The sequence below is a fragment of the Apodemus sylvaticus genome, chromosome 15 (assembly GCF_947179515.1).
Source record: "Apodemus sylvaticus chromosome 15, mApoSyl1.1, whole genome shotgun sequence".
NCBI classification, from domain to species: domain Eukaryota; kingdom Metazoa; phylum Chordata; class Mammalia; order Rodentia; family Muridae; genus Apodemus; species Apodemus sylvaticus.
The window spans coordinates 77,797,189-77,822,631 of NC_067486.1; the positions used below are offsets into that span (position 1 = coordinate 77,797,189).

The 25,443-nt window shown below is 41.6% G+C and overlaps 1 protein-coding gene across 2 annotated transcripts in view; it reads right to left on the reverse strand.

Moving 5' to 3' along the window:
* Positions 1-19,638: 19,638 nt before the first annotated feature.
* Positions 19,639-25,443, reverse strand: part of LOC127665913 (T-kininogen 1-like) — a 30,519-nt gene continuing 24,714 nt past the window's right edge. Inside the window, exons 8-11 of one of the 2 annotated variants that reach the window (XM_052158533.1) lie at positions 23,659-23,766; positions 23,471-23,557; positions 22,043-22,120; positions 19,639-19,854 (exon numbers count right to left, since the gene is read on the reverse strand). In XM_052158533.1, the coding sequence (XP_052014493.1) occupies positions 19,756-19,854; positions 22,043-22,120; positions 23,471-23,557; positions 23,659-23,766 (372 nt within the window). In that variant the 3' untranslated portion in view covers positions 19,639-19,755. Of the gene's footprint in view, positions 19,855-21,278; positions 21,522-22,042; positions 22,121-23,470; positions 23,558-23,658; positions 23,767-25,443 lie in introns of those variants that run through there. The other variant, XM_052158532.1, reaches the window with a different exon arrangement.

Consider the following 25,443-nt stretch of genomic DNA (forward strand, 5'->3'; position numbering starts at 1 on the left):
TTCCTGCAGTCACCCTTGTTTGTCCTCTTCCCAGAGAGCAAACAGGACTCTGTTCGATGCCCAACCAGGTATGGAGGTGGAACATTGCATCATGGGGTTGTTGACCTGCTGTTTGCCTTTGGAAGGAATGTGGGAGCACAGAGCACGTTTCTAAAACATTGCCCAACTTTCTCCATTGAATTACAGCAGAAACCAGTAAAAGGAGCTAAAACCAACAACCATTTCCAGTATCCTCTTGCTACTCTTGGCCCAGTTACAAAAGTCTCTGCATACGTGAACAATGAGGACAGTGTAGAAACACCTCCCACACATCATTGCTTGTGGCACGTCTGGCTGTCCAGACACAGGGTTTTGTCAGCCAAGTGCTGGGAGCTCCACCCAGGACACTGGCACGTCTGACAAAGCATGGGCATTCTGTCTGGCCTCTGGCCATGCCAGTCTCTCCGCTGGGTTCTATTTGTCTTTGGTCTTTGTGAAGAAGGGGCAGAGCCAAGAGATTCTCACCTGATTCAGTGCTTGTCTCACAAGCCTCAGGCTGATGACCATAGTTTGAAGCCAGGAGGAGTTCACAGAACACCTCTGGATGGTGACACACATTTGGAATCCTGGTATTCCTACTTTAATCCAGAAGGGGAAGGCCAGATGATTGCCAGGAAGTTTCGGTGCCCTAGAGTATGAAAGCAAGAAAAGCAAGGTGACCTGTCTTACCAAGGTGTCTGGCGAGGCCCCCACTCTTGAGAGTTCTCTGACATCCACATGTGGGCTGTGGCTTTGTGTGCCTCCACACAGACATTCTCATCCTTTCTCTGTCTCTCTCACAAGCACACATAATAATAATAATAATAATAATAATAATAATAATAATAATAACAACAACAACAATAATAATAACTACAATAATAATGAAGAATAAAAGAAAGGAAAGGAAAGATTGAGTGAGGGAAGGAAGGAAAGAAGAAAAAAGGTGAAGAATTAATAAAAGTAAAAAGAAATCTCAAAAGTTGACTGACTTCTGTGTGGTTGATGGGAGTTTCTAGTATGAGATAGAGTCTGACTGAGAGGCCTGGAGGTTGTTGTCAGAGCAGGGTGTTGTCAGTGTGGGTTGAATGGGGACCTTGTAGAAGTGCAGCAGGAACAGGTGCTGGGCCACAGGTCTTAAGTAATGCCAATGTTGCTCTACCTGTGACTTTTGATGCGACTCTGCCTGTGCAGGTGTGTGCCTATAGGCCAGTGTGCATGTGTTTCATGCTTGGCTGAGTGTGTGCCTAAGACCTCCCTGTATGTGTGTCTGGGTGTGAATGAGTGCAGGTTTGTATGTATTGTGTGTATGAGTCAGAGTCACAGAACCTTCCCATCACAATTTCTTCCCCTGAACAATGTGGAAATCGTAACATCTTAATGGTGCTGTTTTAGGGTTTTCACAGAAATCCTTTATTTTAAGCAAGTGCTAGAAATAAAACCTGAGACACTTAAGCTTTCGTGCAACGGAAACAGCCCAATACCACGTCACAGAAGCAAAGACAAGAATAGGAGTTCAAAAGATAAGGCGGAGAGTGCAAGTTTTAGTTTCTCCAAAGTGGAATGTCAAGGTAAAGAATTTCTGCACTCAGGAAGTTTATAAAATCTCAAGAATTGCAATTTTTATAAAAGTCACACTCTAAAAGTGTTCTGTATAGAACAGAAGGGCATGCCCAGATGACTATATTCATATAAGCCCACCAAATTTCATGATTATTAATAACAAAAACAAAGGTTTGCTAGGCAGTGTTGGCACACACCTTTATTCCAGCACTTGAACGCAAATGTTGGCGGATCTCTGAGTTCAAGGGCAGTCTGGTCTATAGAGAAAATTCCAGGAAAGCCAGGGCCACACAGAATAACCCTGGTTCAATAAACCAACCAAACAAAGCTAAAGGAGCCCGAGTTCTGCAGCAGGCTGAGGAAGAGTCCAGAGCACAATCAAGTGTGTAACCTGTTCTCTAAAAGCAGCAATGGCAGACAGATCTGTGTAGGAAGTCAAGTGCTCCTGGTTGACAGGTCATCTACTTTCTAATGTGCAAAATTTGTCAGACCTTTGTAAAAGGTTGTACAAAGCTACCGCATCTATACAAATCACAGAAGTGAATACAGTGGTTAGTCACATGCCCAGGCATTCACACCTTCAGCGCCAAGGAAGAGCAGGTGCTTCTAGGAGAGCTGCCAGTGCTGTAGCCACACATGTCACTCCAGAGCAGCAAACAGGCCAGGCGCTCTTGCTCAGGCTGGAACAGCAGGCTTCAAGCTGTGAAGTCCAGGCACATTTTCAAACCTTTGCATCCACCCACTTGTCTGGATTGTGTCACTTGTCTTCCAACTTGTGGCTGAAACCTGGTTTTTAAATTCCAAAAGGAAAGCACAGAGATAATCAATACTACAGAGGTCTTATTAGATAAGAACAGCCTACAATGCTGTAATAAGGAGAGAACAAGGAAAGCCAGATCATTAAAGCCGTAAAAGTGGCTTGCTACCTGGTTGGAGTCAGCCCCACCTCAGCTAGGCCAATGTGCAATTATTGTGACATTAATTTCTTATGTTGCTGTTAAGCGGCCTCTGTATCAGTACATGCTAAACTGACCCAAACCTCCCCATGGGTGTGTTCCCTTACAGCAAGGGCACACTTATCACTTCAATTACGGTACAATGTTTTCTTTCAAACAGTTTCTAACAAGTCAGGCCAGGACACCTCTTACCTTCCAATCGTATAAGAGTAAGAGCTCCTTTAACTAAATTCTACTTTGTGTAATTCAGTGTTTCCTAAGGGTGTTGATTTGTAAATTCTTTAGAATATCCATCTTATGTCATGTTTCTCCTACATCAAATTGACCCATATGACAAACCACCAATACCCATGTTACATACAGCATTTGTGCTTGATACTCATTTTATTAGGCTGCTTTCAACCTATTTGTTTGTTTGAGCAAATGGTTATCAAGACACTCATGCATACACACATGCATTACTCTTGGGTTAGGAGCAGGGAAAACATAACTTACAACCGCCATTATGCATCCAGGCAGTGGTAGCACAAGCCTTTAATTACAGCACTCTGGAAACAGAGGCAGGTGGAACTCTGAGTTCAGGGCAGCCTGGTATACCAAGTGCCTTCCGGGACAGCCCGCATTACACAGGGAAACCCTGTCTCAAAAACCGGTCCAAAACAAAGTTATACATTAGGTTTAAAAAGCAGATTACATGGGAAATCCAAGGTAAGGTTGATAGTAGCATTCTTCTTAAGAAGGGAGTTCAATCAAACACACTGAGTACACAGTAAGACAGCAGTCTTTTTTGTTTTTTATTTTCGATATTTCATTTTTAATTATTCATTATTAAAAGAATAAAGAGAAAAAAGGAGATTGAGAAGAAAAGAGAAAAGAGAAGATAGAGAGATGTGGGATAGCCGTGTGACCACGTGGAAGGGGGAGAAAGAAGAATAGGGAGAGAGGGGGAACAGAGAGAAAGAGAGAGAGAGAGAGAGAGAGAGAGAGAGAGAGAGAGAGAGAGAGAGAGAGAGAGAGAGAGAGAGAAGGAGGACAGCAGTCTTAGGGCTTGTGTGTATTCCTGACACACTGTCTGTGAAGTCCAGCAATAGGTCCAGGCTCTTAGGTATACAGATAGATGTCTTTGAAATAAATTGGAATCACAGATAAGTTTCCTGGGTGAGAGGAAGGGGGAAGAGGAGGAAATGGAGGGATTGGGAGATGGAGAATGAGGAAGTGAGTGAGCAGTGTCTTGAGGAATTTATCACTGTGGCCATTTCCAGTGAAGATTGACACCCAGGACAGCTGGGGGCAACAATGCAGCCTTGCGAAGGCTGAGCACTGTGAACATCTGCGTTGTTCTGCTTACTAAGAGCCAAAGCACGTGACTGGTTAAGCTTCCTTATGTCTGATTATGGCAGCCTGTTTATAACACCCAATCTCACTCCTCCCCAGAAAACATTTAGAGTATGTCACAGCTTTGCATTAAGTCTGCCCAGATGACTGGATTTAGCTAACAAAATAGAAACACAAATTATATACACCACTGCCAGACCTTTTCCATGAAAACCACCTTTATGACCCTCCAGTCTTTCCTCAACCTAAGCTGAACAGAAAGGAACCAGAAAAAAAGTATTGAAGGGACAATGTCGCAGGGAAAATCAGGAGTCAAAATCTGTGTGGATGGATGGTCTCAGTCAGGGTTTGTATTCCTGCACAAAACTTCATGATGCATGCTGGGAAGGAAAGGGTTTATTCAACTTATACTTCCACATTGCTGTTCATCACCAAAGGAAGTCAGTAACTCAAGCAGGTCAGGAAGCAGGAGCTGACGCAGAGGCCATGGAGTGATGTTACTTACTGGCTTGCTTCCCCTGGCTTGCTCAGCTTGCTTTCTTATTGAACCCAGGACTACCAGTCCACATGGGTTCCTTTTGTCAAAATTATTTATTAAGATATTTTCTTTATTTACATTGAAATGTTATTCCCATTCCTGGTTTCCCCTCCAAAAACACACAATCCCATCCCTCTTTCCCCATGCTCCACCCACTCCTACTTCCCTGTCCTGGTATTCCTCTATACTGGGGAATCAAGCCTTCTCAAGGCCAAGGACCTCTCCTCCCTTTGATGTCCAACAAGGCCACCCTCTGCAAAATATGCAGATGGAGCCATGGGTCACTCCATGTGTACTCTTTGGTTGGTAGTTTAGTCCTTGAGAGCTCTGGGGGTACTGGTTGCTTCATATTATTGTTCCTCCTATGGGGCTGAAAGCTCCTTCAACTCCTTCAGTCCTTTCTCTACCTCCTCTATTGGAGACCCTGTGCTCAGTCCAATGGATGGCTGAGAGCACCCACCTCTGTATTTGTCAGGTACTGGCAGAGCCTCTCAGGAGACAGCCATATCAGGTTCCTGTCAGCAAGCACTTGTTGGCATCCACATTAGTGTCTGCGTTTGGTGATAGTATATAGGATAGATACCCAGGTGGGGCAGTCTCTGGATGACCTTTCCTTCAGTCTCTGCCCCACACTTTGTCTCTGTATCTCCTCCATGGGTATTTTGCTTCCCCTTCTAAGAAGGACCAAAGTTTCCATACTTTGGTCTTCTTTCTTCTTGAGCTTTTTGTGGTCTGTGAATTGTATCTTGGATATTCCAAGCTTCTGGGATAATATCCACTTCTCAGTGAAGGCATACCATGTGTGTTCTTTTGTGATTGGGTTACCTCACTCAGGGTGATATTTTCTTGTTCCATCCATTTGCCAAAAATTTCATGAATTCATTGTTTTTAATAGCTGAGTAGTATTCCATTGTGTAAATGTACCACATTTTCTGTATCCATTCCTCTGTTGAGGGACATCTGGGTTCTTTCCAGTATCTGGCTATTATAAATATGGCTGCTATGAACATAGTGGAGCATGTGGGAGAATCTTCTGGGTTTATGCCCAGGAATAGTATAACTGGGTCCTCTGGTAGTAGTACTATGTCCAATTTTTTGAGGAACAGCCAAACTGATTTCCAGAATGGTTGTACCAACTTGCAATTCCACCAGCAGTGGAGAAGTGTTCCTCTTTCTCCACATCCTCATCAGCACCTGCTGTCACGTGAGTTTTTGATGTTAGTCATTTTGACTGGTGTGAAGTGGAATCTTAGGGTTGTTTTGACTTGCATTTCCCTGATTACTAAGGATGTTGAACATGTCTTTATATGCTTCTCAGCCATTCGGGTTTCCTCAGTTGAGAATTCTTTGTTTAGCTCTGTGCCCCATTTTTAATAGGGTTATTTGATTCTCTGGAGTCTAACTTCTTGAGTTCTTTGTATATATGGGATATTAGCCCTCTGCTGGATGTAAGGTTGGTAAAGATCTTTTCCCAATTTGTTGGTTGCTGTTTTGTCCTTTGTCTTACAGAAAGTTTGTAATTTTATGAGGTCCCATTTGTCAGTTCTTGGTCTTAGAGCATAAACTATTGGTGTTCTGTTCATAAAACTTTCTCCTGTGTCCCTGTACTCGAGGCTCTTGCCCACTTTCTGAGTGTGTCTGGTTTTATGTGGAGTTCCTTGATCTACTTGGACTAGAGCTTTGTACAAGGAGATTAAGAATGGATTGATTTGCCTTCTTCTGCATGCTAACCACCAGTTGAACCAGCACCATTTGTTTAAAAGGCTATCTTTTTTTCCACTGGATGGTTTTAGCTCCTTTGTCAAAGATTAAGTGACCATAGGTGTGTGGGTTCATTTCTGGGTCTTCAATTCTATTCCATTGATCCACTTGCTTGTCACTGCACCAATACCATGCAGTTTTTAATCACTATTGCTCTGTAGTACAGCTTGAGGTCCAGGATACTGGTTCCATCAGAAGTTCTTTTACTGTTGAGAAGAACTGTTTTAGCTACCCTGTTTTTTTTTTTTTTTTTTTTTTGTTATTCCAAATAAATTTAAGAATTGCTCTTTCTAACTCTATAAAGAATTGAGTTTTAATGTTGATGGGAATTGCATTGAATCTGTAGATTGCTTTTGGCAAGATGGCCATTTTTACTATATTAATCCTGCCAATCCACAAGCATGGGGGAACTTTCCCTCTTCTGAGGTCTTCTCCGATTTCTTTCTTCAGAGACTTGAATTTCTTGTCATAAAGATCTTTCACTTGTTTGGTTAGGATCACACCAAGATACTTTATATTGTTTGTAACTATTGTAAAGGGTATCGTTTCCCTAATTTATTTCTCAGCCTGTTTATCCTATGAGTATAGGAAGGCTACTGATTTGTTTGAGTTAATTTTATATCCAGCCACTTTGCTGAAGCTGTTTATGAGCTGTAGTTCTCCGGTGGAGTTTTTGGGGTCACTTAAGTATACTCTCATATCACCTGCAAATAGTGGTAGTTTGACTTCTTCCTTTCCAATTTGTATCCCTTTGGCCTCCTTTTGTTGTCTAATTGCTCTAGCTAGAACTTCAATTACTATATTGAATAGATGTGGAGAGAGAATCCAGCCTTGTCTAGTTCCTTATTTTAGTGGTATTGCTTCAAGCTTCTCTCCATTTAGTTTGACATTGGCTATGGGTTTGCTGTGTAATGATTTTATTATGTTTAGGTATGGGCCTTGAATTCCCAATCTCTTCAAGACTTTTAACATGAAGGGATGCTGAATTTGGTCAAATGATTTTTAGCATCTATAAAATAACCATGTGGCTTTTGTTTTTGTTTTTTTGAGTTTGTTTCTGTAGTGGATTACATTGATAGATTTCCCTGAGATGAAGCCTACTTGATCATGGTGAATGTTCATTTTGATGGGTTCTTGGATTCTGCTGGCAAGAATTTTTATTGAGTATTTGTGTGTGTGTGTGTGCGTGCACGCTTTTTTTTTTTTTTTTTGGTATTTTTCGAGACAGGGTTTCTCTGTATACCCTGGCTGTCCTGGAACTCACTCTGGAGACCAGGCTGGCCTCGGACTCAGAAATCTGCCTGCCTCTGCCTCCCAGAGTGCTGGGATGACAGGCGTGCGCCACCACCGCCCGGCCTATTGAGTATTTTTGCATTGATATTCATAAAGGAAATTGGTCTGAAGATCTCTTTCTTTGTTGGATCTTTGTGCGATTTTAGTATCAGCGTAATTGTGGCTTTATAGAATGCATCAGGTAGTGTTCCTTCTATTTCTATTTTGTGGAATAGTTTGAAGAGTATTGATATTGGGTCTTCTTTGAAGGTCTGATAGAATTCTGCACTAAAACCATCTGGTCCTGTGCTTTATTTGGTTGGGAGACTTTCAATGGCTGCTTCTATTTCTTTAAGGGTTATGAGACTGTTTAGATGGTCTACTTGGTCCTGATTTTACTTTGGTATTTGTCTAGAAAATTGTCCACTTCATCTAGATTTTCCAGTTGTGTTGAGTATAGGCTTTTGAAGTAGGATCTGATGATTTTTTTCCCCCAGTTTCTGTTGTTATATCTCCCTTTTCATTTCTGCGTTTGTTAATTTGGATACTGTCTCTGTGCCCTCTTGTCAGTCTGACTGAGGGTTTATCTATATTGTTGATTTTCTCAAAGAACCAGCTCCTAGTTTTGTTGATTCTTTGTATAGTTCTTTTTGTTTCTACTTGGTTGATTTCAGCCCTGAGTTTGATGATTTCTTGCTGTCTACTCCTCTTGGGTGTATTAGCTTCTTTTTGTTCTAGAGCTCTCAGATGTGCTGTTAAGCTGTTAGTGTATGCTCTCCCCAATTTCTTTTTGGAGGCACTCAGAGCTGAGTTTTCCTCTTAGCACTGCTTTCATTGTGTCCCATAAGTTTGGGTATGTTGTGCCTTCATTTTCATTAAATTCTAAAAAGTCTCTTCTTTCTTTCTTTCTTTCTTTCTTTCTTTCTTTCTTTCTTTCTTTCTTTCTTTCTTGACTAAGGTATCATTGAGTAGAGCATTGTTCAACTTCTATGTGTATGTGGGCTTTCTGTTGTTTTTGTTGCTATTGAAGACCAGTCTTAATCCATAGTGATCTGATAGGAGACATAGGATTATTTCATTCTTCTTATATCTGTTGAGGTTCGTTTTGTGACCAATTATATGGTCAATTTTGGAGAAGGTTCTAGGAGGTACTGAGAAGAAGGTATATTCTTTTGATTTAGAATGAAATATTCTATAGATATGTGTTAAATCCATTTGGTCCATAACTTCTGTTAGTTTCACTGTGTCTCTGTTTAGTTTGTGTTTCCCTGATCTGTCCATTATGAGAGTGGGGTGCTGTTTAGTTTGTTTCCCTGATCTGTCCATTATGAAAGTGGGCTGTTGAAGTCCCCTCAATTATTGTGTGAGGTGCAATGTGTGCTTTGAGCTTTAGTAAAGTTTCTTTTATAAATGTGGGTGCCTTTGCATTTGGAGCATAGATATTCAGAATTGAGAGTTCTTCTTGCTACATTTTTCCTTTGATGAGAATGATGTATCCGTCCTTATCTTTTTTGATGACTTGGTTGAAAGTTGATTTTATCCAATATTAGAATGGTTACTCCAACTTGTTTCCTGGGACCATTTGCTTGGAAATTTGTTTTCCAGTCTTTTACTCTGATGTAGTGTAGGTCTTTGACACTGAGGTGCGCTTCCTGTATGCAGCAAAATGCTGGGTCCTGTTTACATATCCAGATTTCTTATTGGGAGATTGAGTTCATTGATGTTAAGAGAAATTAAGGAATACTGATTGTTGCTTACTGTTGTTTTTTATGTAATGTTTATGTCTGTGTGGTTATCTTCTTTTGGATTTGTTGAAAGAAGATTACTTTTTTGCTTTTTCTAGGGTGTAGTTTCCCTCTTTGAGTTGACGTTTTCCATCTATTATCCTTTGTAGGGCTAGATTTGTGGAAAGATAGTGTGTAAATTTGTTTTTTACTATGAAATATTTTGGTTTCACCATCTATGATAATTGAGAGTTTTGCTGGATATAGTAGTTTGGTCTGGCATTTGTGTTCTCTTAGGGTCTGTAGGAGATCTGCCCAGGATCTTCTAGCTTTCATGATTTCTGCTGAGAAGTCTGGTGTAATTCTGATAGGCCTGCCTTTATATGTTACTTGACCTATTCCCTCACAGCTTTTAATATTCCTTCTTTGTTTAGTGCATTTGGTGTTTTGATTATTATGTGATGGGAGGAACTGGTCCAGTCTATTTGGAGTTCTGTAGTCTTCTTGTTTGTTCATGGGCATCTCTTTCTTTAGGTTAGGCAAGTTTTCTTTTATAATTTTGTTGAAGATATTTACTGGCCCTTTATTCTGCAAATCTGTGCTCTCTTCTATACCTGTAATCTTTAGGTTTGGTCTTCTTATTGTGTCCTGGATTTCATGGTTGTTTTGGGTTAGAAACTTTTTGCATTGTGCATTTTCTTTGACTGTTGAGTCAATGTTTTCTGTGCTATCTTTGGCACCTGAGATTCTCTCTTCTATCTCTTGTATTTGTTGTAGATATTTGCATCTATGACTCCTTATTTCTTTCCTAGGTTTTCTATCTCCAGAGCTGTCTCCCTTTGTGACTTCTTTATTGTTTGTACTTCCATTTTTAGATCCTGGATTTTTTTTTTTTCAGTTCCTTCACTTGTTTGCATTTTCCTGTGATTCCTTAAGGGATTTTTGTGTTTCCTCTGTAAGGCTTCTACCTGTTTACCCATATTCTCCTGTATTTCTTTAATGGAGCTACTTATATACTTTTTGAAGTACTCTATCAGCATCATGAGATGTGATTTTAAATCCAAATCTTGCTTTTTCGGTGTGTTCGAAGTAACCTGGGCTTGCTGATGTGGGAGAACTGGGTTTGGATGATGACTTGTCACCTTGGTTTCTGTTGGTAATGTTCTTGTGTTTGCCTTTTGCCATCTTGTTATCTCTGGTGTTAGCTGGTCTTTCTGTTTCTGACTGTGGCTTATTTGTCCTGTAAGCCTTTTTATCAGTACTCCTGGGAGACCAGTTCTCTCTGGGAGGAATTTAGGTTTGGAAAGCTGTTGTACAGGGTCAGATCAGGTGTGCAGACAGAAACTAGAAGGATCCTATCCACAGCTGATCCTTGGTTCTTGTGTCCTGATGACTCTGGGCAGGTCCCTCTTGGGCCAGGAATTTGAAGAAAACTGGTGATCTTACCTGTTCATGCAGGTGTGTAAGCATTCCTGGGAGACCAGCTCTCTTGTGGTTGTATTTGTGAATGTAGCTCTGTGGCCCAGGATCAGCTCTGGGTGCAGACAAAAACTGGAATACTCTTATCCCAGGTTTCCCCTGGGTTCTTGTGTCCTTTGGGTTTCGGGTGGGTTCCTCTGAGCAGCAGGGATGGTCCTACCTCTGCTCTCAGGCCTGTCCATACTCCTGGGAGACTAGCTATCTCCCTGTGCCACCTGGGTATGGAGCTCTGTGGCAGAGGTTGGTCCCCAGATGGAGACAGAAACTGGAAGGCTCCCCCACATGGGTTCCTATTGACATCCAGTCAACTGTTAATATGAGACATAATCAATAATCAAATGGCATGCCATTAAGATACTGAAGTGTTACAACAGGACACTTCTGATTCAGTGTTATTACTTGGAGGATATTGATCGATCTCAGAGTGACTAATAAGATTATTTAGCTAGAATAATCTTATTGGGTTCCTTGCAGCCCAGAGTCCCATTGCCTTCCTTGTTGCCTAAGGAATGGCCTATCATAGTGATTAATCTAAAAAAACTGCTTTTTCGCAATTCCTCTATATGAACAAGATAAAGAAAGGTTTGCATTCTCAGTACCTACCTTCAATAAAAAATATCATTGGAAAGTCCTGCCACAAGGAATGTTAACTATCTCTACCTTGTGTCAATATTTTGTACAACAGCCATTGAAAATGATTTGCAAACAATGTCCCCAATCCATTATTTATCATTATATGGATGACATCCTATTGACTGATTCAGATATAAATACACAGGAAGAATGCTAATAAAGTGAAATCAACCCTGCCTTGCTGGGGATTGCAAATTGCCCCCTCCCCCCAAAACAACCCAAAGAGGGCATTCTATTAATTACCTAGGGAATTGAATAGGTCTGTAAAAGGTTAGGCCACAAAAGGTGCAAATCAGAAGAAAACAATTAAGGACCCCTAATGATTTTCAGAAGCTACTGGGAGATATTAACAGGCTGTGACCTATGATTGTCTTGGCCACTCAAGAGCTAAGCAATTTATTTCAAACTTTACAAGGTAACAAAATTTAAATAGCCCCAGAAAATTATCAGCCATGGCTGAGAAGGAGTTAGCTCTAATAGAAATGAAATTGCAGGATACACATCTAGATCATATTGATCCAAAGATAGTCTGTTAGCTTACCTTCTATTCATTTCCCTACAGGAATTCTCAAGCAGAAGGAAGATTATGTCTTAGAATGCATATTTTTAACACATAAACAGAGCAAGAAACTAAAAACCTACATTGAAAAGGTCTCTGAATGGATACTAAAAGGAAAATTGAAACTTCAATTATTAGTCAGAATGGATCCACTTGAAATTGTGGTACATTTTACTAACATAGAGATGGCCTCATTATGGGCAACATGAACAATGGCAAAGAACATGCAGTAACTTCTTGGGAGTGATTAACAATTCTATTCTAAAAGCAAGCGACTCCAGTTCCTAAAAAGAACTAATTGGATGATCCCTCATATAATAAAGGGAACTCCAATATCAATGTAAAATAACATTTTACACTGATGCCAATAAATCAGGAAAGGTAGGCTATAAATCAGAAGTTGTAAGTAAGGTGGCTGAGAGTCCTTGTAAGTCAGTTCAAAAATCTGAATTATTTGCAATACTCATGGTGTTGTCAGATATTCTAGAGTCTCTTAATACAGTAACTGACTCTCAATATGCAGAAAGGATCATTTTACATATAGTGACTGCTGAACTTATCCACGATGATTCTGAATTGACTTCACTATTTATTCAATTACAACAAAGGGTCATAAATAGGAGTTATTTACTATATATAACACACATAAGATCGCTTATAGGTCTGCCAGGCCCTCTGGCACACAGTAACAATAAAATTGATAGGCAGCTATTATCATATGGGGAAACATAAAGTCCTATCAGCTATTGATAGGAAGTGTTAACGCCATGTTAACAGCAAAGGTTTAAAGAATTCTTTATCACTTGGCAACAAGCATAGGAAATTGTGAGACATGCTCTACTTGCTCATTAGATAACCAAAGTCCATTACCTACAGGAACTAACCCTAAGAGTACCCAAAGAAATGACATTTGGCAAATGGATGTCTTCCACTTTACAGAGTTTGGTAAACTGAAATATGTGCACCATATTATAGACACGTATTCAGGAGGCTGATTCTGTAATTACACATTTGTTAAAAGTTATGGCCATTATGGGAATACCCCTACAAATCAAAATGGACATTGATCCAATGTATATCTCTAATAATATGAAGCAGTTTTTTACATATTATGTAAAACATGTTACAGGCATTACACAGTCCTACAAGACAAGCGATTGTGGAGAGATCTAATCAAACTCTAAAGGAAACGTTTAACAGGCAAATGAGGACAACAAAAAAACAAACCCAAAGATAAATTACACAGTCCTTCATTAACCTTAAAGTTTTTAAATACTAATGAACAGAACACTACAGCTGTTGAAAGACATTGCATTGTAGAAAAAACCTACTAAACTAAACCAGCCTGTTTATATTAAGGATATTGTGACATCCAAATGGGGAATGGGAAATGTGTTCTGCTGGATGAGGGGTTATGCCTATATTTCCACAGTAAAAGAAAAGCCATGGGTTCTTTTCAAGTTGATAAAAATCAGACATGACCAAATGAGACCTAAAGACCTCAGTGATGGAGTAGAAAAGGGAGACTAAAATGATCAACAAAATAAGTGATGTATATGTGATGATGTTTGTATCTCTATCAATGGAGACAGCTGTGGAACCAGCTGAGACTAATATGTCTATACATAGCCAATAATCCTTATTGAGTACAAAATTCTCTTGACTTATTACTGCATGCCGTCATTTAAGAAGACATGTATAGAAATTTATATTGCAGTCTGATCATGTGATCAAACTAACCTCTGAAGAATGGCAGTCACTTCTATTGATCTTCACTCACCAATGTGTGCACCCTGCATGCTCCATATGAATGTCTTTACAGAACTATATGTTGCTTGTTTTACAGTACTATACGTTGCTTGTAAGTTTTGTGTACTGCAGGGTGAAAGAAGAGAAAGACAGCTCTGACAGGGTCCACACCCTGGGATGTTAAGATTCTGTGACCTTCCATCCCAGCTCCTTCTTTGATTCTACCTCAACTACATCTAGGGCTGCTTCTTTTAAAGACTTGCTTCCAGAACTTTTCCAGAAAAGCTAGCTTGCCTATCCAGCGTTTCAGACTGTCTTAGTCAAGATGTCAAAGCAATTACTTTCTCAGCACAGAGTGACTGGAAGGCAAATGATGTCAGCTAACTCTACTTTGACAAAGCCAATTTTCCTGTTTTCCTTTGGGCCCCCAGAAGGGAATTCTTTGCCCCAATTCAGATGGAAGCAGACAAAGGAAGATCATTGCCCCAGTCCCTTATGTTGAGATGGATGTTTTGGATATTTTCCAAATTACAGATATGTTGTCATTTTAAGGAATACTTTACAAATGTAGCTTTAAACAGGGAGGGAACTAGAGAGCTTAAACTCTGGGATTTCTACCTTTCCAGGGAGGGGTTGAAGAGATAAGAGGGAATATAGCAATATCATAGAAATTAGAGAAATAAACAAATATGGATAGGTTATCAAATTTGCTCTTGAACAAATCATTGCAAAGCTATATCTTACATTTGTAGAAACCTTTACAATTGTTAAAATTAATGTTATAATCTCTGACATTGGTATAGCATTTATTTTTGATTTGTTGTGATACAGATTTAAGGTTTTCATTGACATAAATTTCTTCTATTGATAGAAAGAGTTAAGAATACAACGCTCAGACCCAGTCCTTCTGTAGCTACTGTTACAGACTGTCTTGACGTGTTTAAGCAATACCTTTATGGGCCAGATAGCAAACTCTGTGTAACTGTCCACAGTTTTCTCAAATGGGTTCTCAAATGTTACCTGGAAGGAAAGCTGGTGATAGAAAGGGGTGGCAAGAGGAATTTGAAGCCAAGACAAATAGGTTTTCTGATCAAGGCTCAAAGTTTAATGGGGATCTCCAAATATATATGGGGCAGGGGAGGGAACCCTTCTCCAAAAGGCTGGAGACTCTAGCAGAACCTGTTTGCTTGCTCTGCAGGTGGCTAGTGTCAAGTTACTAGTGCCTCTCAGGAAACTGCAGGTCCTTGAAGAACAATGGACTTCACCTTGGTCTGAGCCCTCCACCCTAGGTGGAGCAGGATTATGGCTAGCACAGGAGTTCCTGCTCAAAGGCTGGGAAAGGAACTTCACCTGGGTCAATGTCAAGTTCCTGCCAGGTGCATAGCACCCCAATATGGCTCTCTACAGTTCTGAGTTAATTAAAAGGGTATTTCTGAGATATTTCAATTAGAGAGGTCTGAGTTAAGGCTTAACAGTTCAGATATACTTTGCATAGATAGATATTTTTCAAAAACTTAAGAGACCCACAGAATGTGACATTTAATGTTATTTGATGATTTGATGCTGAGCTGTAGCTGCCCCTGACAGCTGTGGGGTGGAGGGCAGGCTGCTTAGAAAGTTCTGGCAGAGGGAAGAGGGGAGGGAGCAGGCTGGGAAGTCGCTTTCACCACAGCTGTTTTCACCTCAGTCTTCCTCTTGCTACCATCTTGGTTACCAAAGTCACTCTGCACTGAGTCGGGTCTGGTGGGCCTACAAAAGGCCGCCTAGCCAGGGAAGATTGCAGCAGAGCTGCTGCTGGTGTTTTGGGAGAGCAGATCTCTCCCCAAGTGTTACAGCGCTTACGACAGAAGTTCTCAGATGATGGAGTAGGTCTCACACACTTTTAATAATAATCTATAGGATTCAGGATAACTGTCTCCCATGCTGGGAACAGTTGGATACTGAACCATGACCTGATTGGTAGTGATTTTGCAATGCTACTCATCTGCTGCTTTAGAAACTGAATGAGACAGGGTGCCAAGAAAAGCAAGGCTCCAAGAGAAGCAAGGCTCCAATGGTGAGTGTGGGGCCAAGGAGGGGGAAGAACCCAGGCTACCAAGGGGCTAGAGTACCAGGGGGTAAGGGTGTTGGGAGTCTAGCATACCCAGAGGTTTCCCCAAAGTTCTTTGAGTATTAGTCTATCTTGTTCTACCAGCCCAGAGACATGCTGAGATCCAGAGACATGCGCTGAACCCCACAGATGACAGACTTGAGACCTTCCAGCTACAGATGAACTCTCTTGACAAAGCCAAATGGCTGTTGATCTTGGGGAAACATAATGTCTATCTAGATTGATTAATTACTGTTTAAAACTAATGTTATTACCCTCAAACTGTACTATCCATGAATAATTCTTCTTCTCCTTCTTCTTCTTCTTCTTCTTCTTCTTCTTCTTCTTCTTCTTCTTCTTCTTCTTCTTCTTCTTCTTCTTCTTCTTCTTCTTCTTCTTCTTCTTCTGAACTTGGAGAAACATAATGTCTATCTAGATTGATTAATTACTGTTTAAAACTAATGTTATTACCCTCAAACTGTACTATCCATGAATTCTTCTTCTTCTCCTCTCTCCTCCTCCTCTTCCTTAGCCTTCCCCTTTCTTCCCCTCCCCTCCCCTTCCCCTCCTTCTCCTCTTCCTCCTTCTCCTTTTCCATTATATTTGGGACTATAATTTTTTTTTATTGGACAGAAAATGTAAGATGTAGAGGACTTTCCCTTAATTATCTGATTGGCTAATAAAGATGACAAATGGCCAATTGCTGGGCAAAAAATGGGGAGGTGGGTGTTTCCTGGCAAGACAGGAAGTGGAGGGGAGTTGCAGGAGATGGGAAGAGAGGAGAACAGAGGGAGAGTTGTGAGAAGGAAGATGGAGCAGAAGCACATGGCTTGGAGGAACTGCAAGTAGCAGGGATTTCATAACTGGGGAAGAGAGTGGTGTAGAGGCATATCTGCCCAACATAGGCGTGCAGTTTATAAATATATAATCCAGTTGCATTTTCCTTGAATGGGCTTATTGAGGTTGGAGATTTTCCACAACACCTGATGATCTAGAGATTGCACCACCAACCAGGGAAGGGCCATGGGCTGGACCTAGATCCCCACATATGTGGCAAATATACAGCTTGTGGGTACCCCAATAACTGGAGCAGATATGTCTTTGAACCTGTTGCTTGCCTGTGGATTCATTCCCCTAACTGGGATGCCTTGTCTGGCCTCAGTGGGAGAGGATGTGCCTAGTCCTGCAGAGACTTGATGTGTACGTGTGTAGGGTATGGGGGTGGGGGGGTATCACTCTACTCAGAGGAGAAGGGACAGGGAGGGAGGAATGGGGGAAGAATCTGTGTGAGGAGCACTAGGAGCAGAGGAGCAGCTGAATTGGGATGTAAAGTGAATAACTAAAGAAATTAATGGGAAAAATTGTATGAGGTGATTTTTCTCTGAGAAAGTATAAAAACTAAGAATGAAAATAAAGTGACCATGTAGCCCTTTTCTGTTTCATACCAGTTACACTATTTCTGTGTTTCTGTCTGTGTGCCTGGCTTTCTTCCTTCCTTCCCTTCTTTCCTTTTCTTCCTTCCTTCTATCCTTCCTTCTTCCCTCCCTGTCTTCCTCCTTTTTCCTTTCTCCTTTCCTCCCTCCCTCCCTCCTTCTCTTTCTTCCTTGCTTCTTTCCTTCCTTCCTTCTCCCTTCCTTCCTTTTCCTCTGGCTCACAAAGACTAAGTAACAAACTTGCCTGTCCAGCAATCAAACAGTAAATCAAACTTGCCTGGTCCCTGAATCAAACAGTAAAGAGCCTAAAAAAAAAACTAAGTTTCTTTTCTTAATCCACAGCTGCTATGGGCAGGTATTAATTGCCTGAAGCTATCAGTTTTCAGCTCCAGAATAGGAAGAGAGTAAAACAGCCAAAAGTCATCAGCTTTCCCTCCCCATCCCCACCCCCACTGACAACACAGCTCACCTTCTTCCTCAGCAACATCCCTATTCTTTTTTTTTTTTAGAAACATTATTAAATTTTATTTGAAATTAAATTTAATGAGGTTGGAGTAGAATCTACTGCCAAGTGATTGCCTGACATGCACAGTGTCCTCAATTAGGTCCTCAGCACTCCAGAATAATAGCAATAGTAACAATAGTACATTTTTTTTTGGACTCCAATATTTATTGCATCGAGAAAGAAAAAGCTTCCACTCTTTCAATGCTAAATGAATTAAATCCATGTTTGTAAGAAAAAGGCTTTGTTTCTCTTAATAAGCCTGCCTTGTCCTTACCATGGGACCTGTCCTGTCTCATGGTTAGGAGAAGCCTGCCTGCTCCTTCTGCTCTCTGCAGCATCTTCTTTTTTCCTCTTTCCCTCTGCCTCCTGCTCATTGTTCTCTTAGTTATTTTGTTACCTATAGTTTCTAAGTTATTCTACTCTGCATTCTCCTTCTAATCTTTTTTTATTCGATTTATTTTTTATTTACATTTCAAAGGATTTCAAAGGATTTCCCCTTTTCTGGCCCCCCACTCCCCGAAAGTCCCATAAGCCCCCTTTCCTCCCCCGTTCTCCCACCCACCCCTTCCCACTTCCCTGTTCTGGTTTTGCTCTATACTGCTACACTGAGTCTTTCCAGAACAAGGGGCCACTCCTCTGTTCTTCTTGTACCTCATTTGATGTGTGAATATCCCTATTCTTATTGCCCTATACTGAGAACTAATGAAGAGAATTGTCAGCCTTGTCTTGCTCATGATTTTAATGATTTTGCTTTAAGATTTTCCTCCATTTAGCATAATCCTGCTCTTGTATTAGGTTGTATTTGTTCCCAAAGTAGTCTTTTTTTTTTCTTTCTGTCTTTCTGTCTTTGTTTTTGAGACAGGGTTTCACCATGTGCCCTTGGCTGGCCTGCAACTTGCTTTGTAGACCAGTAGAATAGCTTCATACTTACAGCCTCCTGAGTGCTGAGTTAAAGGCACCTGTTACCATGTCTGGCTCTCTCCAGTGCTTTTTTAAAAAAGGGATATTGGCTTTTGCTCTGTGTGGGTTAGTGTTACAGGACCAGAGGGAGTTGGAGTGAGGGCTCTGTGGAGGGAGCAGGTGATCCAGGTGGGTCCTGGAATGTGGTGTCTGAGTGCTGGAGGAAAGAGGGGAATCTTTTTGTGGAGAGAGTGGTTGTTTAACTTAGGTTCTCAGAAGGTAGGCTTGTGTATACAGGTTTATCTGTGTGTGTGTGTGTGTGTGTGTGTGTGTATGCAGAGGTGTATATATGCAGGAGCGTGTGTGTGTGTGTGTGTGTGCAGGGGTGTGTGTGTGTATGCAGGTATGCATTTAAGTGTGTATTCAGATGTCTGTGTGCACATGGGCACCTGTTCATGACCTTATTCCTGTGATGCATTTCTAGGACAGGTTTCTCTGTGTAGCCCCAGCTAACAATAACTCTCTCTTCAGGTCAGGCTAGCCTCAAACTCAAAACCCTACCTGCCTCTATCTCCCAAGGGCTGGGATTAAGGGTCTGCACCACCATTCCTGGCCTTGTTTTTTTAAAGACAGCCTTTCTTTATGTATCCCAGGCTGTGCTTGGACCCTTGAACCCAAGACACAACCCAGGCTAACGTCAAACTCTCAGCAATCCTCCTGTCTCATTCTCCTCAGTGCTGGGATAAGAAGTATATTCAACCCTGGCCACTGGGTACTTTCTGATAATGAAATGTTGGTAGACATCATGTTGACATAGATTATCTTCTAGTTGGGTAATTACACAGATTTAGAAACACTGGTATGCAAGTCTAACTATTCCCGAAGCATGGTCTCGTGAGCAGGTGGGGGGAGCAGAAAGAGCAAGGTTCTCACAGAACTGAGACTCCCTAAGCCTCCCTGTGGCACCCGTGCTCTCTCTGAGGTGAGGAAGTTCCATCTGAGAATTCCTGTCTACCTTAGAGAGAATGTTCCAGAGAGCGACTGTAAACCTCTGCGGCCAAACTCAAGCTTTGGAGACAACTTCAGTTCGCCTCCAGACAGGGATGGCTGAAAGGAGACCACCATAAACTCATCAGGTCTGAATTTTATTTCACCCAGGATGAGGGTGATGAAGAAACGTGCTTCCATGATACACGCGTCCGAGGATTCTTCCGGTCCTTCCACTCGGGGTGTTGCTGGGGCTACTGCGCCACTCGTGAAGGTTCTGCCTGCCGCTCAGGCGCTGGCTCTGCCCCTGGCGTTGAGAGTCTGCCCTCATACTCGCACGAGTTTAGGAGCCTCTGTAATATAGTAAGACGCTGTTAATCTCCCGCTTCTGATCAAGCAGTACAACCTGTTTCAGGGTGAGAAGGGTTCCCAGTGACACTGGGTCTTCATGCTAAAGTGTAGACAGTGAAGTGAAAGGAACGCTCAGCTCAAATGCAGTTTCCCACAGCAGCCAGACCCACAGCCACAGGCAGGAGCAGCCCTGGGAAGCCGCATGCGCATTTCTATTCCTGCACACCACCTCACTGCACTTTGCAGGCACTTTGCTTTCTCTAAACTGAGTTTGTGGCGACTCTGCAGTGAGTGAGTCCCTTGATCACATATTCTGACTGTTCTTGTCCCACAGTCTGTTCTCCTCCCAACCTGTCAGGGGCCACTCCTCCCTACAGGTTCGCTTCTGGGGTTCAGGTCTTTGTTTAGTGTCCAGGAAATTTACCTAAAGTCTCTCAGTGACCTTGAGTATGGAGCTGCCTGGTGGAGCCTGGAGGACTGATCAGTGGGTTCAAAGAGTCCTATTCCCCACCCCCACCCCCCAGGCAAAAGCACAGCGTGTGTTGTAACCCTTACACCTACCTCACATTCTGAGGCAATGGGTAATAATCTCTTTCTAGTTTTCCAAAGTCAATGGTCTTCAGGGTCATAACAAAAAGAGCGAGCAACTTCAAGGTGAGGCTAAGGAACTGACTCCTAAGAGGAAGGAATGAAGTTTCCTTCAACTCGCATGACCTGCCTTTGTCACAGGAAATAAAAGGTTGCCTTAGCAAACCTGGTTCTCTATTCGTTCTTCTGCTTTCTGTCCTTAGTTTTGGGCTCAGAACTTCTGAGAACTAAGGATTGCTTAATCCTCCCTCAGCAACACCACCAGACAGCTCCTGCTTGAGAGCCTTGTGGCAGAGACTAGCTAGTGGGTAGACTGGTGAGGAACACTGTCACCCAGAAAAGGAGTTCCAAGGACAAGCTGCTCAAGTGAGAGTCTCCTTGATATAATTCACCGCTTGAGAAACACGGAGTCAATTCATTACTCCCCTTTCTCCCTTTGATCAGCCCGTTTCTCTTTTCTTAGCTCTCTCTGACATCTGGAAGTTTTGCTATTATTTTTCCCCATCATAAGCTCAACTGTCAGTCTCTTGATTTTCTCTGTTTTCTAGATGCCACAGTTCTGTTTGGAAATGCTAATGTGCATCTTGAGATACCTGCTCCTTATCAGAGCAGTGGATTCTGGCAGGCTTCTTCCTGTGTTGGTTCAGAAGGTGTGAGGCAGGTTCAGAAGGGATTCAGAATGATGGCAGCTTTATTATCAGTCCACAGGGATTTAGGAAGTCCCATTGACAGGCTGTTCTGAAGCTCATGGCTTGATGACTTATATCACAGTATTTGTGCTTGGACAGTAGGGAAAGAGGCTGGGAAAGCATTTGCAAAGCTACCTAGGCTGTATAGGTTAAGAAAGGGCATCAAGGAGATCAAAGTCAGAACATTCTGTTGTTTCTGTGGGTGAATCCTTCCAACTAAGTGGCTTCCATGGGCACCCAGGACATTTGTGGGAAGATACTTCTAGAAAATCAGATATCAGCTTAAATGACAGACTATCTGGTTGTACATGGATATCAGGGATCAAATCATCATGGATCTCAGTGTCATATGGTGATGTGGTAGCCTCCACACCTTCGATGAAATCTGAGTCCTGAAAACCATAAGAGGCAACAGTCAGCTGGTCTAGGGGAGAGTTCAAGGTGGGTCCTTCTGTCCTTCCCTGTCTCCTTGTAGATGTAGTACTGTCTTCAAAAGAACTTAACAACTGCTCTGTTCTCTGGTCAGTGTGCTTCACATTGTTTTTGTCTTTATTTGTGTGTTTAGCATGACCAAGACCATGGCCATAACTATGACCAAGAAGGTAATTGTCACCATGACCATGACTATGATCATGTCCCACTGTATGTGTATGGTCATAGCTCTCTTTCCTTTGGCATTTAAAATAATGATGTTTAAGCTGTTGTCCATGACCAAGGCCATGTGGTTTCTGGAGTCCATGGCCAAGGCCATGCCTCTTTGGGGACAATGGCCAATGTCATGCCCATGCTCATGACTATGGTGATTCTTAGCCTTTATTTGCTTTTCTTGCAACCAGCCATGCCCATAGGTGTGTCCTTATTCGTTGTCTTTATCCCTCTCTTCTTGATCCCTGGCAATGTTGGGTGGACTTACAGTTTTTCCTTCTTTTGTTTTTTGTACTCTGACTGTCCGGAAAGGTGAAAAGCCTGGAGGCCTTCTCATCATTGTGTTCTACAGAGGAAGTATTGAGATGAACACATTATGTTAGTACCAGGCTGTCGATGAAGGAAGCAGAGATTAAGAACCTGATGATGCCACTCTATTACAATGGAGCCTTTCCCAGATTTTAAATACTATATTACTCTTCTAGAAAAATAAATTAACAATACTTCTTTACTTTTGATTATTCTTGAAATTTGTAGGCTTTGTTTGTGGTTGTAATCATTGAACTAAGAACCTTGTATGAGTCAGGCAGGTACTCAAGCACTGACCCGATTATTCTTCTTAATATTACTCTAAGGCTAAGGGTTTCTCTTCATTTAGAAAAGTGGGTGGGTTGAGCCCATAATCTCTAGGGTGCTCAGTTTGATGACTGATTTCATTTCTCTTCCAACCATTGCTGTTATTATCTTTATGACTAAACTTTTTCAGGCTGTGCCACCATAGGGCCTGCTCACAGCGTGAAGGGAAGGCCTTTTACAGTGTGTTAGAGAGAATAAGAAATGACTGGAACCTGAACCAGGAAGGAGAGGGGGCTCTTTGCACAGAGGTGTGGCTTTCTGGATATGTCCCACCTTCCCCTTCACTAATGTGGGAAGGGCACGGTTGAGGCCATTGTTCAGAGATGAAAGAACTCAGGCTCCAGAGTCAAACATTTTCTGGTAGAGGGGTCATGATGGAAAGGATGGGCTCAGAGTCGACCTGCACTCAACACTACACACTAAGTCCACTTTGCTGAAAATAAAAACCACAGCACCTGCCTCTCAGGGCCCCCAGGACTGAGGAGAATGTGCAGGGAGCTTGCTGTGCAGAGTCTGGGATGAGACTTAGTGAAGTGACTCAGTCTGGAGCCTCAGAGCACCTCAAATCTTAGTGTCCCATCACTGGCAAGTGACGACGCCCTAGGTACATTAATTCTTAAAAGGATGGTGCAAGAGTGTGGCCTTTCAGATTTGAATGGTGTGTGAACCCCTTGAGGACCACTTTTAAAATACAGTTTGGTATTTACTAACTGTGGAAGGGGAGTGAATCCACGTTTCTCACAAAGTCCCTCAATGCACAGAGCACAGTAGTACTCGGGCCTCAGGTGTGTCTTGGGGGTATGTGGCTAGTGATAGTGCTTTCGCCTTCTCACTACCAGACACAGTACTACCAGGGAACATTGTTAATGAGTTAAGTGACTGAGATGCTACCTGTTTTCTTTTCTAGCCATAAAACTCAAGATCAGCATAGAAATGTCCAACTTCTTACAGGTTTAAAACCGTAGTCCCTTACCCAGTTTATTTCAGTAATGATTTATTTTCAATATTGATTTTTGGACTAGGCAGAACTGACCCCAAGCTGACCATATTTAAATCCTACCATTTGTAATGGTTGGCATTTGACAGCCCGGAAGACTTTGTTCTCCCAAGTACTCATGTACACGTTAGCTTTGCAGTTGAGACTTTGCTAATCAGAAGGCAGAAGACAAGAGAAAATAAATCAGCATTAGTCATGAGGCACATGAACAAGTGACCCTAAAACCATCACACAGGGACAGAGTTACTCACGCCAAGGTGGTTGACCTCACAATCTGCTGTCAGCTCTGCATTACTCTCCTTGGGACATTTGGTTTCTCTGGCTACGAACTCAATCACATACTTTACTCCAGCTACCACCTGTGATGTTAATTAGAACACAACAAGTATTTAATGAGGATTTCTATAACAAATTGCACTTTTTTTTTCACTCCAGTGAGTTTACACTTAGAATCTTGAAATTTTAATTATAATCTGATCATCTTAAAAAGTCATACTTTCAGCGGGGCGGTGGTGGCGTCCGCCTTTAACCCCAGCACTTGGGAGGCAAAGGCAGGCAGATTCCTGAGTTTGAGGCCAGCCTCGTGTACAGAGTGAGTTCCAGGACAGCCAGGGCTATACAGAAAAACCCTGTCCCCCCCCCCCAAAAAAAAAGAAAAAAAAGAAAAAAGTCACAATTTCAAAGCTCCCATTATCTGATACGTTTTGTTTGTACACATATCTAAGATTTTTGTAGGTTATTATTGGGACAGTTTCCTTCATTAACTAAAAAAAAAAGTAGGCTAAACTTTTATTTTCATATACACATATTAATTTTAATTTCAAGGGCTTTAAACCACACCTACCAAATAACTCAAGGGCTTAAATTTTAGCACAATCTGAGGTATGGGAGGGAAAACTTAAAATATTTTCTAAAACATTTTTTATTGTCTTGCTGCCAAATACTGAATCAGAAAATTTTTAGGATAATTTAAATTATACAATTAGAAAAACATTTAGATCATCTATTGATTCTCTTATATTTTGATACTAAGAAACCTCTTAAATCTTTAAACAAGCCAGTGTTTGGTTGAACAGGCTTGTAATCCCAGCACTGGGGAGGCAGAGGAAAGTAGATCTCTGTGAGTTCACAGCCAGTCTGGTCTAGAAATAAATTTCAGGTCAGTCTGGACTGTATAATGAGATTCTCTCTCAAACGACCTCATAAAATTACAAAGTTTCTGTAAGGCAAAGGACACTGTTAAAGGAACAAAAGGGCAACCATCAAATTGGGAAAGGATATTCACCAACCCTATATCTGATAGAGGGATAATATCCAATATATACAAAGAACTCAAGAAGTTAGACCCCAGGGAACCAAATAACCCTATTAAAAGAATTTTCACCTGAAGAAATTCGGATGGCCAAGAGGCACCTTAAGAAGTGCTCAACATCATTAGTCATTAGGGAAATGCAATCAAAATAACCCTGAGATTTCACCTTATACCAGTCAGAATGGCTAAGGTCAAAAACTCAGGAGACAACAGGTGTTGGCAAGGATGTGGAGAAAGAGGAACACTCCTCCACTGCTGGAGGGGCTGTAAGATGGTACAACCACTTTGGAAATCAGTCTGGCGGTTCCTCAGAATACTGGACATGACACTTCCGGAGGACCCTGCTATACCTCTCCTGGGCATATACCCAAAGGATTCCCCAGCATGCAATAAAGACACATGCTCCCTTATGTTCATAGAAGCCTTATTTATAATAGCCAGAAGCTGGAAAGAACCCAGATGCCCCTCAAAGGAAGAATGGACACAGAAAATGTGGTATATTTACACAATGGAATACTACTCAGCAATTAGAAACAATGAATTCACAAAATTTTTAGGCAAATTGTTTGATCTGGAAAATATCATCCTAAGTGAGGTAACCCAGTCACAAAAGAATACACATGGAATGCAATCTCTGATAAGTGGATATTAAATAGCCCAGAAGCTCTGAATAACCAAGGTACAAATCGCATAACAATGACTCCCATGAAAAAGTAAGGAGAAG